The following is an 18489-nucleotide window of genomic DNA, read 5'->3' as shown; positions in this document are numbered from 1 at the left end:
TCTTGGTACACGGGGGGTTTGTGCTACCCTGGTTTCCTTCCCCGCCTTAGGTTTATCCTGCGAAACCCCGCCGGAATGGGCTTGCTTGCGTCCTTCCTCTCTTTCTTGTTTTTTCTGATCATCCTGCTCAATTAATATGAATTCCTGAACACGAGCACGAAGGTCCATCATGTCTTTTGCTGGTCGCCTCGTCAAGTCCCGATTCAAATCACCCGCCCGAAGACCATTTTTGAAAGACGCAAGGCAAACATCCGGATTGCCCTCCTCCAGTTGAACCGCCATTTTACTAAATCGCGCCATGTAGTTCTTGAGCTTCTCCCCTGGCTGTTGATGTATGCTGATAAGATCAAATATGGTTGCCTTGGTAGTTTTATTGGCGGAGAATTGAGTTAAGAACTTTGTGGACAAATCAGTAAAATTGTCAATGGAGAAGGGCGGTTGACGGATGAACCATTGCATCGCCATCCCCTTGAATGTTGATGGTAACAACCTACACTTCACCTCATCTGTTGCTCCTCCAATAACCATTTTCGTGTTAAAATAACGCAAGTGTTCCATGGGGTCTGAGTCGCCCGAAAAGGCGTCCAACGCCATCGTTTGCAGATGCTTTGGTATGCCCACCCGTGTGATGGCGGGAACAAAAGGCTGGAATTCAACAACGTCTTCGGCCTCGAGTCGTTGTTCGTGCTTATAGTCTTGTCGCTGAGTTAAGTACTGCACCTGGGCTTGCAACTGCTCGTTCTGGATTTGTACTTTTTGCAAAGTGTCCAACATTTGTTGCAAGGCCGCCGGAGTGATTCCCGTCACCACCTCTGGCGCTTTTCTCGGAACGCTGGTTTTGAGGTCATCCAGATTTACATATTCAGGCGGCGCTGATCGTCGCCTGACTCCTGGATCTGATCTAGCTATCAGATCTGAAGGTCTTCCTGGAGCTGCATTCACCAACGAGACCGGTGACTGCGCCACCGAGTGAACCCCCGCCGAAGAAGCCTCCTGCTCCGGCTCTTGAGGTACTTCGCGGTTGTTGTACCGTCCACCGCCGCGGCCGCCGTGACGACCACCCCTCCGGCGATGATCGCGGCGGCCCACACCACACGAACGAGTTTCCATGGATCTTAAAACGCACCTTCTATGTCAAGTAGTAGATCGAAGTAAGACCCACAGACGGCGCCAATGTTCCGTACTAGGGAGATCTGACGTCGGAAACTGACAGAAAGTAAACCCTAGCAGAGTACTAAAAATATCATAAAAGGAATATTCTCATTAAATGTTCGAAAGGTGCTTTTTACAAGGGGTTGACCTCTCCTTTTATAGAGGGAATGGTCATAATGTGGACTTTCTCTGTACTTGGGCCTGACAATCGGGGCCCAAGCCTTTATACATATAAGACAAAACTAAATGAATTCTTCCAGCTGGCGCGTGGACCCATCCAAAAGAAGGGCGGGCTTCGTCGTTGTTCCACAAACCCCGCCATGGCTGCTTTCGTTCATCTAAATGCCCGCCCGGTCCACTGCATAATGGCAATGATTTATTGGCTTCCATGCCCACCTTTTAATATCATTTTGATCCACGTTCAAATAAATTACATTTGTTATCCCTTTATCAAAAATTTAATACTAATGTGTGGAAAATTATTTGTCATCAATCCTATCGTTCTATACTTTCTATCTTAACTCTTAAGGAATTGAGAGATTACGTGAGTGCAACACAGATTCAAATAGAGAAAGAAGATACAACTTTTGTAGGATGATGTGGGCTGTAAATTAAAATACAGGATGCTACCTAGCTAGGTGCAGATTTCCCAATCAAGATTATGTGAAAGCTATGATAATCGATGGTACCAGCAATTTTGTTCTGACTTGCGCAGATTTCTTTCACGATTGAGAAATCCTGATATTTAAAACTGAGTTTTTTTCTTTCTATTTTAGGATTAAATCCTAATAAATACAATCACGTGAGCTTTATAATTTTTAAATCCGAGTCGTTAGTTAATTTAGAATTTAAGAGCTAAGGTTTGGTGTCAAATTAACTTTGACATGTAACCAAAAAAAAAAATTTAACTTTGACAACGGGCATGACTGCAGCATTCAGCTCAAGCATATTTCTGAAGATGCTTATGAAGCAGACTAGCAGAGATTCGCCTGTATTGGAGTTGAGCAACTACTTTCCATTTTGATTAAAGACGTGTTAGACTTCTAGTTTTTCTTGCTTTTAATTCGTTTTCCAATGTCATCTAAACTCTTTAATCTCATCTCATATTTCTTTATTATCACATTCGTAGTTTAATTTTTTTTTTATCACAATCATAACATTAAATTTCAAATTCATATCTTAACTTGTAACCAAAAAAAAAAATCATATCTTAACTATTTTCCATGAATACTAAATCAATAAGGAAAATAGGCTTCCCATAAAAAGGGGAAAATAGGTTGTTAAATGATATGTTTCATTGATTTGCTATAAGTAAAAGAGATTGATTGTATTGAAGTCAAGTCAAATATGTTTGTGGCTGATTTTTTAGTTAATCAAACATTTTAAAAAGTCTAGGACCAACATTTTTACTCCCTCCGGTCCTATTTATAAGCAACAAAAAAAAAATTCGCATAGTTTAAGAAATGTAGTTAAACTAGATAAAATGCATTAAATTTGTCTTAAATTAAAATGAACTTCCAAAATTACCCTTTGTTATTAGTGTTGGAAAGTGGAAAAGAGAGAGAATAATTAATGAGACACATTTTACAAGTTAGAATTAATAAGGGCATCATTGGAAAAAATTAATTAATATAGCTCAAACTTTCATTTGATTCTTATAAAAAGGACCAAGATTTTTCTTCTCTTTCATGCTTATAAATAGGACCGGAGGGAGTAATAAATAAGCCAAGCAAGATCAAGCCTCTAGTGAGCCAGATCGTAGGTTCCTAACAGACCGTTTGACTTATTTCCACCCCTACTGCCATCACAAAAAACGATAGTCTTGTAATAGAGGGTTGACATGACAAGCCAAATCATTAGTTGCATGTTTGAACCTTGGAACTCTTGGGTAAAATACAAAGAGTTTACCACTGTGCTGCATGAAATTTCGTTGTATTTATCTACGCTTTTTAATTTAACATTACTCTTCGATCAACCCTTCTGGTTCTTCCCAAACCAACAACAAACCTTATGTACATGAAACACTAAAACCCTCAATTCTTCAAGCAACCAAACCCAATTTTTGTTTTTTGATTTGTGATTTCAATTCTAATTTGAAACCCTAAATCCCTTTTCATTCCCAATATGTGATGGCACCCAAGGCCAAGGGATAGAAGAAGCATGTTGAGGAGAAGAAGTTGACAGCGGCCAAGAAGGATATATCAGCGGAGAAGAAGTCAAAGGCCAGTAAGAAGTTTCTAAAATAGGGAGGAAGCGTCGCCGAAAACAAGAAGAAGAAGAGGAGCAAGAAGACTGATGGCTAGTTGATGACTAAAAACTTGTACGTATTAGCTTTGTGATAATTTTTTCTGACGACTTCCAAAAACCATTGTAGTTGCTGGTAATTACTGAAGGTTTAGGTTGTTAGTAACTTACCGAAGACTTTTTTCATTGACATATTACCCACTGTTTTTCCGTCGATAACTTACCTACTACTATTTCCGACAGCAATTACCTACGACCTAGACCGTAAGTTATTAGATTTGGTCTACACAAAAAACTCCTTTGGTTGCAAAAAAAAGTTCACTTTCATGAAAATTTTATCCATAAAAGTTACATCATTATCTACAATAAAAAGAGTGTTTTTGGGGCCTTTATAACTATTATTGTTCATAATTTGTCCGAATCTGAGAAAAAGAAGGTGAAGAAGAAGAAAGAAGTGTGAGTAAAAAGTTCCCGAACACCTATTTATAGGTTATCGATGGTCAATGTCGTGGATGTCCACAGTACAATTTTTTAAGGTCCTCCATGTTCTTGATACTACTCACGACTTTTGTTGTTGGTAACTGATGTCCAATTTCTTCTAATCCAAACCAAGTTATCGATCGATGACAATTTCAATTTTTAAACTACCGATAGCTGGTTACTTAACGGTAATTAATCTCGCAAAAAAAAAACTATTTGCAGCCAATTACATGTGTCATTGATTATGCTTGATTATTAAAAACATGCAATCATCAGTAACAATGAGATTTTACTATGATTTTCAGACCGTTGATAATTAGATGTTTTCTTATAGTGTTTTTTTTCTTTCTAGGTTTTAACTTTCAACAACACATATGAGAGAAAAGAGGGTATGGGGTGTGTTGAAAGGTGGTCGTGGTGATTGTTGCCCTTACCACTGGTTTGACTAAGAAACAATGGTGAATGAAGCTCGTGGATGGGCGAAAATAATTTCCTCATAAATGCTATAACATTATTTGAGTGGGGTGAAGATACAAATACAATTTTTTTAAAAGTAATTTCCAGTAAATCAAGAAGAACGTGGTAAAAGAGCTAATACATCAGAGTTAATCAAAGACATAACCTAAACCGAAGCCTCCTCCACCCACATTACAGAACCATAAGTGGAGGCATGTCGGGTCAAGTAATCAGCCACCGTTTTCCCACAACGACAATCAACAACAATTATCTATGTAGTCACCAAGTAGGAAGAGCCACCCCACGCTTACTCCATCTACTAATTGCCATCTTTCACCTTTAAAAGACATAACTCCTTGAGAAGGTTTGAACCCAATACCTCTTTACTTTGAACATAACTCCTAATTCACCCTGGACAGAAATAACATAATGTATTTGGGGAGTTTACTCTTGCTAAATTTTATCAAATCAACTAACAGTCCTCTAAACTTACATAACTCATATTTATTCTGTCAACTTTATTAAGCCTTTTATTCATACATCGGAATACATTTTAAGGCTTTTTTTTTTACCAAAAACCTTTTTTAATTGAAATATAAAGCAGTCAAGCAAGTACAAGGAAAAAAGGCCAAAAAAGAAAAAATAGAAAGAAAAGGAAACATTTAATTTAATTTAATATGTTAACCAAAGAGGTAACCAGAGAGCAGTGACAATGGCAATAGCGTAGCCATTGATTGAATCAAAGACACAGTGTAAGAAGAAAATTCCATCTCACGTCAACATCACGAGGAAGAAGAAGAAGAAGAAGAAGAAGAAGAAGAGTGTTCTGCTCAAGAGAAAACAAAACACACACGAACGAACTGAAGAAAAATCAAACACACACACGCCACCACAACCACAATACCTAACGGTCATACATACCCATTCGTTTGATTCAATCAATCTCTCTCATCATTCCCATTCTCATTCTCTTCAATTCATCTTTTCCAATCCAATTTCACCTTCTTCGCTGTCAATGATGGGATTGATTTGAATGAATCGAGCTTCGTTATTCCCAATCGCTGCGTGATTCTGAGAATTTCGAGATGAGCATGCCGCGGCCGAGCCAGGTCACAGTCAGAGACCTCGCCGAGGAAGCCAAGAAACGGATTGTCATCCTCATCGTCTGCGTCGTCGGACTCTCCTATCTCATGTCCTGTGAGTTCCTTTGCCTCTATAATCGCTCTGTTGCGATTTTCTCTTCTGTTCAACTTGAATTGAGAGCCATTTGCTGTATGTTGTTTGTTTAGGTTCAAGTTTCAACTGCTTTTTCATTGTTTCTGTAAGTTTTATAAGCATGGTAGTTGTTGTTGCATTGCTAGGAGTGCAAAGAGTGTTAGGAGAAATATAAGTATTTGTAGCATTTAGCATCTATTACATCTTAATTTGGGAAATCTAAATGAACGAAAATGCTGTTGAATTTAAAGACATAGGATCATTTCTCAGTTAGTTTTAGGAGAGGACGACATCATTTGGGAATATTTTGTTCCGCTCGAATCCATTTATCTCTTTTGATGCAATTGGGAAGTGGATATCGAGATATGTTGTCAAGTTAGGAACGTTGGATTGTCGACTAGTAGTTTTGCGTGATGCTTTAAATTATTGTGTTGCTATGGTTTTCGTGATCTAAGTGCGGCGAAGTTTTCTTTTATTTTTCGTTTTTATTTCTTAGGTGCTTCTCTATTTTTGTTAGTTATATGTTACTAGCTGAACTGATCCACGATGGAATCGTGAAATTTCGAGAACAATTCTGGATAGTTATCATTGTAGTGTAGAATTCAATGAGACACACCGGAACCGCTGGTCATGATATGTAGATATAAAAGTGTATGCTGCACCTTTGTGCTTTAAAATTGTAGACTTTTGTGTAGACACAATAAAGAACTTGAGTAAAAAGTGATCATAGTCTAAAACCTTCATAATCTACGTAGTATTATAGCAGGATTATTTTGTAAGCAAAAGAGCAACTTGGTGCTTTAAAGCTTCTTTTCCAAGGAAGGGTCAGATCCATTGTTAGTCAATTATAGGCAGTCTTACCGTGCATTTGTAAGAGGCTAATTCCTCAATTTGAACCTTTGACCTTTTACATGGCGGCTTTCAGACAGTTGTGTCAAAGCCCCCCTTCTACTATGACCAGAATTTATTCTCTCGAAATTACCTAAATTAAATTTTATATAAAACATAAAATACATTTGCCTCCAAAAATAGGTACTATGAAATCACTTCAACTTCATTAAAGTTCAATATATAATAATATTTGATCCTTTTTATCATGCATTGCAAACCGAAGTTTTCCCCCTCTATACTGGCATCTGGACTTTGGGCATTGAATATACCTTTGTAGTCTCATATCTGCTGAAATTTACGTTCTTTGTGATATCTTCTCCTCATGCATATCTTTGTACTTGATTTTGTTTAAGAGAGATAAAAAAAGTGAACTATTATATTAATAGCATGGGAGTTAATAAATCATAATCCTGGGAACATGTTAGGTTTGAATTAGGATATGTGTAAAGAATTAAAAAAAGAGTTGGAGTGAAGATTTGGAATATTTGAATTATTTTTTGAAGGGGATAGGGACATGCTTGCAATTTTGGTCTTATTTAAAAGCTTTGGCATTTTTCTAAAATAAGAATTAAGTTATGATGTCTATTGCAAAAATACTAACTCATGCCAAGTTATTTGGTCTTTAAATGAAACCAAAAGTTGCAGTACAGTTTGGTTCGGTTTCATTACTTCTATCACCATAGGTTGGTTCCTTAAACACTTGTAACTTTGTGTTCGTTTGATAAAAAAATTGTTCATCATGTCACGAAGATAATGCTTCATTCATCAGCACCTAGAGAGCTTCTCATTTGCCAATTTATAGCTTGATGCTATTTTTTTCAGGTCTTGCTGTTTTGGTTAATTTCTTTTTCTTTTATTTCAGTGACAAGCTCCTCAGTTTGGGTCAACTTGCCAGCTGCTGCCTCCTTAATTATCGCTTTCCGTTATTTATCACTAGATTTTGAAATGAAGAGAAAAGCTGCAGCATACAACAATAAAGCAGGCTTCACCAGTGCTCAGTCTTCAAAGATACCTATTGAAAATGCTAAAGCTGTTACGAAGTTTGACTGGAGAAAAAAAGTGAATTCTCCTGTTGTTGAGGATGCGATTGATCACTTCACCAGACATCTGATTTCTGAATGGGTAACAGACCTTTGGTACTCTCGCTTAACACCAGACAAGGAGGGTCCTGAAGAGTTAGTGCAAATAATTAATGGTGTTCTTGGGGAAATTTCAGGGCGCATGAGAAATATAAATCTGATTGATTTTTTGATAAGGTTCTTAGTTTATCTTTTCGTACATGAACTTTCTTTATTTCAGTTTGTAAACTGATTGATTGAGGGATTATCTTTTTTTCGTTCAGGGATCTTATTCATCTCATTTGCACCCACTTGGAGCTGTTTCGTGCTGCTCTCTCAAAGATTGAAAAACAAGGCACAGGTTCATTAACATTTGAAAGTCGAGATATGGAACTAAAGGTTACCTTGGCTGCAGAGAACAAATTGCATCCCGCTTTATTTTCTACTGAAGCTGAGCATAAGGTTATTCATTTTCTTGTTTTATATGCATGCTTTGGCTAATGGGAAATTCAATCTTCATTCACCAGCCATGATTTTTTTCTTGCATTTTCTTTTTTTAGGTTATAATGTAGTTTGTATTCTTAATGTCAGGTTCTGCAGCATCTGATGAGTGGTCTCATGTTTGTTACTTTCAAGTCTGAGGATTTGCACTGTTCTTTCTTTCGATATGCCGTCAGGGAGCTTCTTGCATGTGCTGTAATACGACCTGTCTTAAACTTGGCCAATCCAAGGTATCTGTTTGCTTCCATTTTGCTTCATTCTTGACATGTTATTGTTCTTATTTTCCCTATTTTTGCTGGCAGATTTATTAACGAAAGAATTGAATCTGTGGTAGTTAACAAGACTAAGGTTAACAAGGGGGTTTCTACAGCTCAAGAGGGATCCCATGCTAAAGTAGATGAGTTACAGACTTCGTCTGACCATTTTTCCAAGTGTTTAGATCCTTCTGCTACTGGTGTCGAGCTTGTGCAGCTAAGAAATGGTCAATCCAAAAATGCAGTGTCATCTACAGAAAATAAATCTCGTGATAATATTGCTAAAGATCCATTGCTTTCAATTGATGCTCGGTCTTCCCGCTCATGGAACTCTTTGCCTGCAAACTCAGAACCTAATGATGACCAAGGTATTCAACGATATCGCTCAGGAGGAGAGTGGGGAGATATTTTAGATGTCATTTCTCGCAGAAAGACCCAAGCTCTTGCTCCAGAACACTTTGAGAATGTGTGGACAAAGGGGAAAAATTACAAGAAAAAAGATGGTGAAAACCAATCAAATGAGCAAGTCCCGCAGCATCCTGCGATAGGAAAATCACTAAAGGTAGATCATATGAAGTCGATATCTGGACCCAAAGAAAAAGAGACTAACTCCAAGTTTAATCCTAAGGGCCACATTAATTCTGGATACAACAGTCCAATCACTGCTAAAAATGCACCTTTTCATGCAGACAAGAATGGATCAACTTGTTCTTCAGTGACGTCGTATAAAGATGATGAGAACAACCACATTTATATGCAAACAAGTGAATCTGAGAGCAATACTTCTTATACTTCTGAAGATGATGAAACTAACACTGTCACCGGTCTTGATTCTCCAGTAACTAAGGTTTGGGATGGAAGAAGTAATAGAAACCAGGCTGTTTCTTATGTTCATCACCCACTTGAAAATGTTGATAATCATGGTAGAAAGAAGAGGAATAAGAGCCATTCTCGCAATCCAAGATTATCCAGAACCCAATCTGGAAGTAAAAGGTCTCGGTTCGGTGGTAATAAATTACCTACGTGGCAAGAAGTTGAGAGAACAAGCTTTGTATCTGGAGATGGTCAAGACATACTCAGCACTTCAAAATCACAGGTGAATTCTGAGGAGTCCAGTGATGATGCTGATATTGAAAGTTTGGGTAGAATATATAGTGGAGCAGCTGCGTCTTCTTCTGCATACTCTATTTCTCAATCAGAATCTTCTAGTCTGGCTGTTAATCCCCTGAAAAGTTCCTCTGCCGTAGATTCCTTTTACAAGTTGAAATGTGAGGTACTTAAACTGATGCTGTGTAACGTCTTTAATCAATCATGAATAAGTTCATGTTGGTGTATGAAAAAATGTAAGCTAATTCACTGCTGCAGGTCTTGGGTGCAAATATTGTGAAGAGTGGCTCAAGAACTTTTGCTGTTTACTCCGTATCTGTTACGGATGTAAATAACAACAGTTGGTCAATTAAAAGGAGGTGCTAAGACCTATGCTATATCTTCAATCTGATCACATCTTCACATGTTTCTTGTTTTCTTTCTTTCTTTTTTGGGCTTATATTATTGCTTATATTTTAAGGTTTCGCCATTTTGAGGAGCTACATCGACGCTTGAAAGAGTTCGCTGAGTATAATCTTCATCTTCCACCAAAACATTTTCTGTCAACTGGTTTGGATGTACCGGTCATTCAAGAGCGTTGTGAATTGCTTGATATATATTTGAAGGTCAACCTGGACTTCTTTTCATGTTAAACATGCATTTATTTGACACCTAATTGTTTCTTTGGATAATTGGTAGATTTGCATTATTAATGAATTGGATCCTCTAGCTGATTGGCCAACTTTCATTTCAATGAAACATTTTTCTTTGTTGTGGAGGAATAAGTTGTCTGTTTTTTATACTGTGTTAGAACGGGGTCATCAATATTTGGTTACAAAATTATGTTGGCAGCAGGGTAGATGTTGGATGTGAGTGCACCTCTATTTTTAGATGATACTTCCTTTTGCATCTATCGCACAACATTGTTTTTCTGTCTTTGCCAACAATTTTCAATGAGTTTTTCATCATTTTGTTAACACATGGTTTATGGCCCTCAGAAACTTATGCAGCTACCAACAATTTCAGAATCAATTGAAGTGTGGGACTTTCTGAGTGTTGACTCTCAGGTCTGATTTTTTGCACAACAATTTCCTCTCTTTTGTTGCCATTTTTTTAATCTGGCCTACCTCTTATTATGGTATTATATATATTGCAGACGTACATATTCTCAAGTTCTTTTTCTATCATGGAGACGTTATCAGGTGACTCATGGTTGATGAAAAATATTGAACATACATTCTTTTATCATCTCCCACTCTTATCTTTTGACATGCCTTTGGATTTCTGTTTTCATTGAAAACTATGCTAGTTGGCCTGCATGCTAAGCCATCTGAGAAGACTAAAAGCAGTTCCCACTTATCTTTACCTGGAAGTGACCCTTCTGCCTTTCGGAGAGAAAACTATAGTCTGGAAAGTAAAGAGGCTGTTGTGCGAACAAGAAATAATGTTGTGACTGATGGATTGAAGCCAAAAGTAAATAGCATGCCTCTTTCGCTACCAAAAAGGAGTGGTTTGGAATCTAGAAAGTCACCTGACAATTCTGGCAGCAATACAGATTTTCTAGCAAGAAAGAATGCACCTTCTCCCAATAACTTGCACAAGACAGTGAGAGGAAGAGATAGTTCGGATGAGGTTGCTGAGGCGCACCATGATACTTCTGACTCTATTCCTACGGAGGTTATGAAAGCACAATCTTTGGTTCTGAGTATTTATTTTTTTGTTTTGGGGAATTGATGAATGATGTGGTTTTCTTTGCTTTTATCTAAGAGGGAAATGATTATGTTTGGTGTTCGATATTTTTCCTTCTTAGACTAATATATGCATGATGACATCTTGGTCCTGATTAATATTATTGTTTTATGCAGTGGGTCCCACCAAATTTGAGTGCACCCATATTGGATCTGTTGGATGTTATCCTCCAGCTTCAAGATGGTGGATGGATTAGGTAATTTAAAACCATTGTTTCAGCTTAATAGAAGTTATGTTATAAGTTCCTATTGTGTGCTCTGATCTTACAATTGATGTCCTGTGTGCACTACAGGCGGAAGGCTTTTTGGGCTGCTAAACAAATCTTACAACTAGGAATGGGCGATGCCTTTGATGATTGGTTGATAGAGAAAGTTCAGCTTCTTCGTAAGGGATCAGTGATTGCTTCAGGGGTCAAGCGAGTTGAGCAAGTAATCTTCTGACTTGTTTTTTAAAATTGTTGAAGTTCTGGAAACTGTCTTCATCGTTTAAATTTCTTTTACTTTGATGAAATGTTATATTTGTCCCTTGCATTGTACATCTTGATAGTATTTCCAGGAAATAATACAGTTCTAAACTTCTAATTATCATCATGGGGTAGTAGAATACCATGTACACTGCTTAGATATGTATATTATATGATATGATGGATGTAGTGTACTGAATACTGATGAGGTTTTGTGACTGCACCTTGATAGATACTCTGGCCTGATGGAATATTCTTAACAAAGCATCCAAATCGACGACCACCACCTTCTAGTCCATCTCAGAACTCACCTCATGGTCACCAACCTACACAAGTGTCTTCTCCGACGATGAGCGATGAGCAGAAACAGGAGGCAGATCGGCGTGCCAAGTTTGTATATGAGCTAATGATTGGTAATGCCAATTAGTTCTCATCTATCTTCAGAATTGTGAATATTCAATGTCATATTTACAATTTTATTGAAAATAAATATTATACTTAAGCCACCTCCTCTGCCTGTGTAGAAAATGCACCACCTGCAATCGTAAGTCTTGTTGGTCGAAAGGAGTATGAGCAATGTGCTAGGGATCTATATTTTTTTCTTCAGGTAATTTCAGTTTTTTTAGTTGTCCTAATAAGCTTTGATTAGATCACTCTGCTTGTCCAACTAATCATTACAGTAATATCCCCATTTGCCAGTGTTCCAGGTTAACTGAGCTTCTATGCAGAACTCTAGGCAGAAATTTGTTTGTTTTATTTTCACAAAAATGCTTTTTCATTTTGAAAACTTCTCTATTATAATCAAGACTCAAGACATTGAACTGTTTTTTAATTAAGAATAGAAGTCTATTGAGCCATAACTGATTAGAATTGGTAACCTTTATATTAAAAACTTTATTGGGATGTAGAGTGACAGGAATAATTTATTATCTTTGGGGTAACTGATTCCTTTCATCTTGCAGTCTTCTGTTTGCTTGAAGCAGCTGGCTTTTGACATCCTGGAGCTGCTGCTGCTGGCAGCATTTCCAGAACTTGATGATGTATTTAAGCAGCTGCATGAAGAAAAACATAAATTTGGCGAGCTCAAAACAGAGTAAATATCATCATCATTTTCAGCTGAGGCACTAGAACATTGGTGTGGATGTTGTGTGTTCCTAGTTACACATTTGTTTTGTGATTGTTCCTGGTTGCCTGCCCATTTGTCTCTGCAACAGGCTTCTGGCATCTTTTTAATTCTGCCTTCTAATGAGTTGAAGGCAATTCAATTTTCCCCACCTACCAAGTCCAGTTTTGTAATTAAGTTTTACATCTTGAGGCTGCCATTGTAAATTTTGAGATTAATGCAATTATATCAAGGTTATTTACTCTTCCTCTTGTAACTGGCTTATCGAAAAAAACTTACTCCTCCCTCCGGTCCTATTTATAAGCATGAAAGAGAAGAAAAATCTTAGTCCTTTTTATAAGAACCAAATGAAAGTTTGAGCTATATTAATTATTTTTTTTCAATGATGTCCTTATTAATTCTAACTTGTAGAATGTGTCTCATTAATTATTCTCTCTCTTTCCCACTTTCCAACATGAATAACAAAGGGTAATTTTGGAAGTTTATTTTGATTCAAGACAAATTTAATGCATTTTATCTAGTTTTACTACATTTCTTAAACTATTTTTTTTTGTTGCTTATAAATAGGACCGGAGGGAGTATTGTAACAAAAAAAAATACTATTAAGGTTATTTGCTAAAGCTTTTCAAACTAACTGATTTCTAGGTTAACTTTTGATAAGGAACATTAACTTCATCTATAATTTTGAAAATAATGAACAATTAGTCAATACGGACATCATAGTGACTTGATTGAACTTGTCAATGAGATAAATGAATCCTCACTAATGGTAGATCATTGAGTCAAACCACCAATGCTCTGAATGCCATAATTATCTCGCTTGCCCAACTGTTTTGTTCCCTTAAATTTTCAAGTTCCTTCCGAGAAATTTGGGAGTAATTGATATCCTTGAGACTATGTTTTAGATTGAGGGAGTATGATAAGAGAGTAATTTACTAACAACTAACATTCGCCTATAAAAAAAATACGGTACACAACCAATTATGTTCAAAAGTTTAGATTAGTTAATAAAGAATGAAATTGAATGAAACATAGTGGAATGCATCACACCACATTTCATTGTACCCCGAAAAATGTTTGGTGAACCACACTACAGTACGTGGACACTTCGACACCGCATATTTGTGGCAGTTTTAGATCGTTAGAAAATACGTTTTTTAAACTTTTCACTTTGGGGCGGTCTGAAACCGTCACAAAATAACTGTCTGAACACCTAAAGGTTCTCCGTGAATCAATGGTGAGTACCCCTTTATTTTTCCTCCCTTCCCAATTTGAGGGGTATGGGAAACGAATTAATAATAGCAAATTTATTTCTATAATTATAAAATTATATTTTTATCCTTGGTGAGCTAAAGGAAATGAAGAGAAATGAAAGGGTTTGCAGGGTGAAGGGTCAGGGTTCAAACACTAGCGAATGAACTAATTTACTTACAATTAACAACTAGCGTTTGCCTATAAAAAAACTTAATTTTAGTTTTTTTGGTTCAAAAAATTTAAAAAGAAAAACTAGTTTTCAAGTTTATAATTCATATTTATATTTCATGTAGTTTTCAATTTTAGGAAGTTATTAACTTCGTAAATTTCCGATAAAGTCACAACTATTGCATGACATCTTCTACCAACATTATCTCCGCTTAGTATGGTATAACATGGACAGTGGTGGAGAATGCGACCATGGTGGTGCTGGTGGAAGGTGTTGGGTGGTGACAACAGTGGCAAAGGGTACTAAATAGTGGAGATGGTGATAATATAGGCTATTAAGTTATGGTGGAGGATACCTAAAGGTGGGGTAGCAATGGAGGGTATTGGACAATGACAATGGAGGAAAGGCCAGGCAATGGTGGGTTGAGGGTATCGTGAAGGGTGATTGATGGTGGCATTGGTTGCGGTGGATGGTGTCAGTGAAGGATGCGAGGATGGAGCCATATGGCAATGACAATGGCAGTTGTGAAGGGTACAAGGTACCAATAACAGTGGCATAAGGCATCGAGTGGTGGCAGGGTGCAATGGTGGTGAATAGTGCTAGGTGGAGACAATGGTGCTCCGGTAATAAGCTATTATAATGGGTGGCAGCAACAACGGGATGGTGGAGTGTATCAAAATAGTAGTTCTGTTGTATGATACTGAGCAGAAATAATGGTAGCAGCAACAATAGTAGCGCGGTGCTCATGGTGGGTGGAGGATGGTGGAGGCCGACAATGATCCTATATATGATTTTACATGTTATTGAAACTAAAAATCACAATCTTAACAATTTTTTATGCCTTAAACAGTAGATTTAAACCATTTTAAAATTAAATAAAAAATCATTTCAGCTTTATATTTAGAGAATACTTAATATTTTCAAAATTACATTTAAAAACAAACTCAAAACCACTCTGAACAGGTCTTTAATCCAATTAACAAGGATGCAAAATAGAAAATAGGCTTCCTTCCTAAGTATTGAAAATCTTACCAGAAATGTACATACAACAGCTTCTTTTGGGTCGCAAACTATTGAAACGTGATTTTATTAAGGGGTAGCAACTCGTCTCCACCATGTGCCCCATGACACGACATACAACCAATTCAGCATATACAGATATACTCATAACGCAGCAAAACACAAGCAAAAAATAAAATCCTCACATTACCTACATTATTCCTCCACAATGGGTCAGTTTAAATGGCAATAGCAATGTCACAGGTCGTTCCAAAGACTTTATACATAGAAATGTTCATAGCAAAAAATCTTGGAGACACATGAAACCAACAAGAGGTGTAGCATGCGGGGGAAACACTTGTTCCAATTAAGAAACAAACATAAAATTCTGGCACGATGTGACTAAAATTGATTTTCGTTAAGCAACCAACTAAAGTGCTTTAGCTCACTCCAAATGACAAAAGTAAACAAATTCCTTCATCTCAAAAGCCAATAACTTCTGTACCAATTTAGCATTATTACATGAAATTCACTAGCACAGTTTGGAAGTCTTGCAAAACTAGTCAAGATAACAAGCAGTTTAGTAGTTATTGCAACAGCAAACTTGTAAAACTTGCAAGCTCTTCCAAATGAAAATATCAAATGCAAAACTAAAACTCACAAAGTGATCAACACACCCACACAGTAAGGAGTTCAGATTATATAACATAATCCATACTTCGAAAACAGTCTAGAATCACCCCTAACATCAGGGACGATATTTGTATCAGGTTTATACCTATGCTATGTAAGAACATGATCAAAGTCAAGACAAGACAGGTCAACCTAAATGTTTATGATCATGGAAGAGCAAACAAAATTTAGCCAAACAGCCTTACATACAAAAGCTAAACTAATTACGGATATCATGTATTGTAACAAAAAAACTGGATGAAAGAAACAAGCAAAATTATCAATGTCAAAAACTCTCATTGAACAAGCAAAAATGTCTTACAATTCTCATCATCTTGAAACATAAAACAGCTACATATTAAAAGGAAATGAAAATGACAGATCGAATAATGCTCCATAGAGTCTGATCCCAACATAAAAAACAAAAACCTTAACTCCTATAATTCATTAGCCCAGCAAAAAGGGATCTTTCACAGGCTTAGGTAGATGCAGCTGCTCCCTTGTTCCTGGGTGCAGCTTCAGTACCTGATTCAAAGAGCATCTTATATTAACAAAAACTCAAAAAAACCAACCTAAAGCCCGTTAAAATGCAAACAAAAAGCACTTATTGGAGCTTATTAAGTGCTTTTTTTACTAGATAAGCTCCAATAAGCTCTAATAAGCTAGTATCCAAACAGGGCAATAAACACAAAAATGACAACACAGTAGTAAGAACCATAAAAAGGGTTAAACAAGGTACCTTCTCTGAAACCGCTCTTGAACCTGCGAGGCACGTTACGCAAGTACCTCATTCTTCCAGTGCCAGTGGTCTTTCTCCTAATGGCCTTCACACTCCAGTTATCTGAAAATCATTCATTGATGAAAACAACTCAGAGATTGAATGTTTGAAACAGAATCGGTGAGTTTGAAATCTGGTGAGACTTACACTTCCTCTTGCGTGCAGCGGGGAAGGCGCAGGCGGCGCAGCGACTCTTCTGGAGGTGGAAGCTGCGGCGGCCACACCTGACACAGAGGGTGTGGGTCTTGTTCCTACGCTTACCGAAACTGCCAGTACCCTTACCCTGCAATCATGGTTGAAATTCAAGAATCAGCGAGAGAGAGAGAGAGAGAGAAGAACATTCAGATCCATGGAAGGAGTAGGAGGAAGAAATGCCATACCATTGGAGCAGATCGTAAACCCTAATTTTGAGGTGGCTGCGGGGTGAGAAAGGATTTATATGTGCCTGTGAATGTGTTGACGATGAGGTTTTGGGCTTCTTTTTACCTCTAAGCGAAGTTTTGGGCCTTGAGTTTCATTTCTCCTTTTTACGCCTTCTTTCGAACTAGGTTTTTTTTCTTCTTCTTTCGTATTAGTAAATTTTCGGAAATTAATTTGATAATAAGTGAAAATGGGTAAATGAAGAAAAAGAGTTACCAATACCCAAAAGTATAAAAGGGCAATAATGTTGGGTTGGCAATCCATTTTCACCTCTATCTTAGGTAAAGAATAAGAGAAAAAAGAGAGAAATGAATGATATGATTTATGATGTGATAGGAAATGCAGAGATAAGAAGAACAATTTGTGAAAATAAGATGGAGAGAAAGTGAGGTGTGAATATATCATCACTCTCTATAAAGCGTAGAGGGTGTTAGGATTATTTGAACTTAGAACTACTTTCAAATTTTAGTTTTACTTTAGAAATTGAATAGTTGAAATTGGATTGGTCAGGACCACGCCCTTGCCATAAACTTAAAGGACCTTGGTGGCTCCTAGTTAGGGACTAGGTGAGCCATTAAAGTATGGGACGAACTTAACTTATGGCCAATTAAGCTGATGTAAGACCCATTGTGTAGTACACTTACGTTGTGTTAGGTATCAGTGGCTTTGAAGAGAGAGATGTCCAAGAGAGAACTTGACAAGAAAAAAGGATTCTACTTCCGTTTGGTTCCATTTACTGTAGCGAAGAGAGAACTAGCACATGTTAGAAAAGACACTTTTTGGGGTCTCCTTAAAAATCGAAGAGATGAGAAGAGGCTTGACAACTTTGTTTTTATTCCTTATTTATCCCGGTAAAGTGGTTCTTAAATTGTCAGTATCTAGGATACAAGTGTCTTTTGAAAAAAATATTTTTTTCTTTATCTAATAATTATTATCCACCTCATTTTATCTTCTATTTTTATCATACCAAACAACCTATAAATCCACTTTATTTCTCACTCATTTCTCTCTAGTCGACTTCTATCTTCTATACTATCTCTTCTCTATCTCTCTTCTTTACCAAACATAGTGTTAAGGTTAGGGTCCTTGCTTCTTTTATAAAAGGCAAAACCTTATTCATAATAAAGCATGTTCTTTCTTTAGCTAAACAATGGATGCACAAACCCTAGAATCTCTAAGTCGTGTAAGAACTGAAAATTTTGCCTTGGCTGCACAACCCTATTTCCCACAATGTTTTTGTTTTTTTAATTAAAAGTCCACAAGCAAATTTTGTGAATTCATATTATTACAAATTATTAATTAATAAAAATACAATGATTTGAGATACTAAACTTTGTCTTGAGATCGTGAACCAAAAAGAATGAAAGGTTCAAGTCCCATATGTTCGGAGATGACTTCTTGGAGATTCTCTAGTTTTTTTTTGTGATTGGGTATTCACCATTAACATATTTTCAAGGGTGCAAATAAACTGATTGATTGTCTAGCAAGAATAGGAGTAAATTAACAATGGTCCTCAACGTTATTG

At 36.9% G+C, this 18489-nt stretch overlaps 2 protein-coding genes across 2 annotated transcripts; one reads left to right on the top strand and one right to left on the bottom strand.

The window, feature by feature from the left end:
• The first annotated feature begins 5027 nt into the window (after positions 1–5027).
• On the top strand, positions 5028–12913 carry LOC130745898 (uncharacterized). The gene is made up of 15 exons (XM_057598320.1): positions 5028–5529; positions 7301–7694; positions 7781–7958; positions 8088–8227; positions 8300–9524; positions 9617–9717; positions 9819–9963; positions 10336–10404; positions 10494–10539; positions 10647–11014; positions 11203–11282; positions 11379–11514; positions 11782–11962; positions 12074–12156; positions 12512–12913. Exons 1-15 carry the CDS (start codon positions 5418–5420, stop codon positions 12644–12646), a joined length of 3393 nt encoding a protein of 1130 aa, XP_057454303.1. The 5' UTR covers positions 5028–5417; the 3' UTR covers positions 12647–12913.
• Positions 12914–16043: 3130 nt separating this feature from the next.
• On the bottom strand, positions 16044–17067 carry LOC130745900 (60S ribosomal protein L37-3-like). Its single transcript, XM_057598322.1, has 4 exons — positions 16925–17067; positions 16692–16827; positions 16506–16607; positions 16044–16291 (listed from the first exon to the last, which is right to left on the bottom strand). The coding sequence occupies exons 1-4, from the start codon at positions 16925–16927 to the stop codon at positions 16245–16247; spliced, it is 288 nt and encodes a 95-aa protein (XP_057454305.1). The 5' UTR covers positions 16928–17067; the 3' UTR covers positions 16044–16244.
• Positions 17068–18489: the final 1422 nt, after the last annotated feature.

Source organism: Lotus japonicus, chromosome 3 (genome assembly GCF_012489685.1).
Source record: "Lotus japonicus ecotype B-129 chromosome 3, LjGifu_v1.2".
Taxonomy (NCBI): domain Eukaryota; kingdom Viridiplantae; phylum Streptophyta; class Magnoliopsida; order Fabales; family Fabaceae; genus Lotus; species Lotus japonicus.
Note: the sequence above shows the minus strand (reverse complement) of the source record. Positions and strands in the feature narration are given on the sequence as shown.

Excerpts from the sequence above, each read along its gene's own strand:
- LOC130745898 (XM_057598320.1), top strand. The coding sequence starts at position 5,418 with ATGAGCATGCCGCGGCCGAGCCAGGTCACAGTCAGAGACCTCGCCGAG. Across the intron at positions 7,959-8,087 it reads CTACTGAAGCTGAGCATAAG|GTTCTGCAGCATCTGATGAG; the intron begins GTTATTCATTTT and ends TCTTAATGTCAG. Across the intron at positions 11,015-11,202 it reads CTGACTCTATTCCTACGGAG|TGGGTCCCACCAAATTTGAG; the intron begins GTTATGAAAGCA and ends TGTTTTATGCAG.
- LOC130745900 (XM_057598322.1), bottom strand. Across the intron at positions 16,608-16,691 it reads CGCTGCACGCAAGAGGAAGT|ATAACTGGAGTGTGAAGGCC; the intron begins GTAAGTCTCACC and ends AATGATTTTCAG. Across the intron at positions 16,292-16,505 it reads CAAGAGCGGTTTCAGAGAAG|GTACTGAAGCTGCACCCAGG; the intron begins GTACCTTGTTTA and ends TCTTTGAATCAG.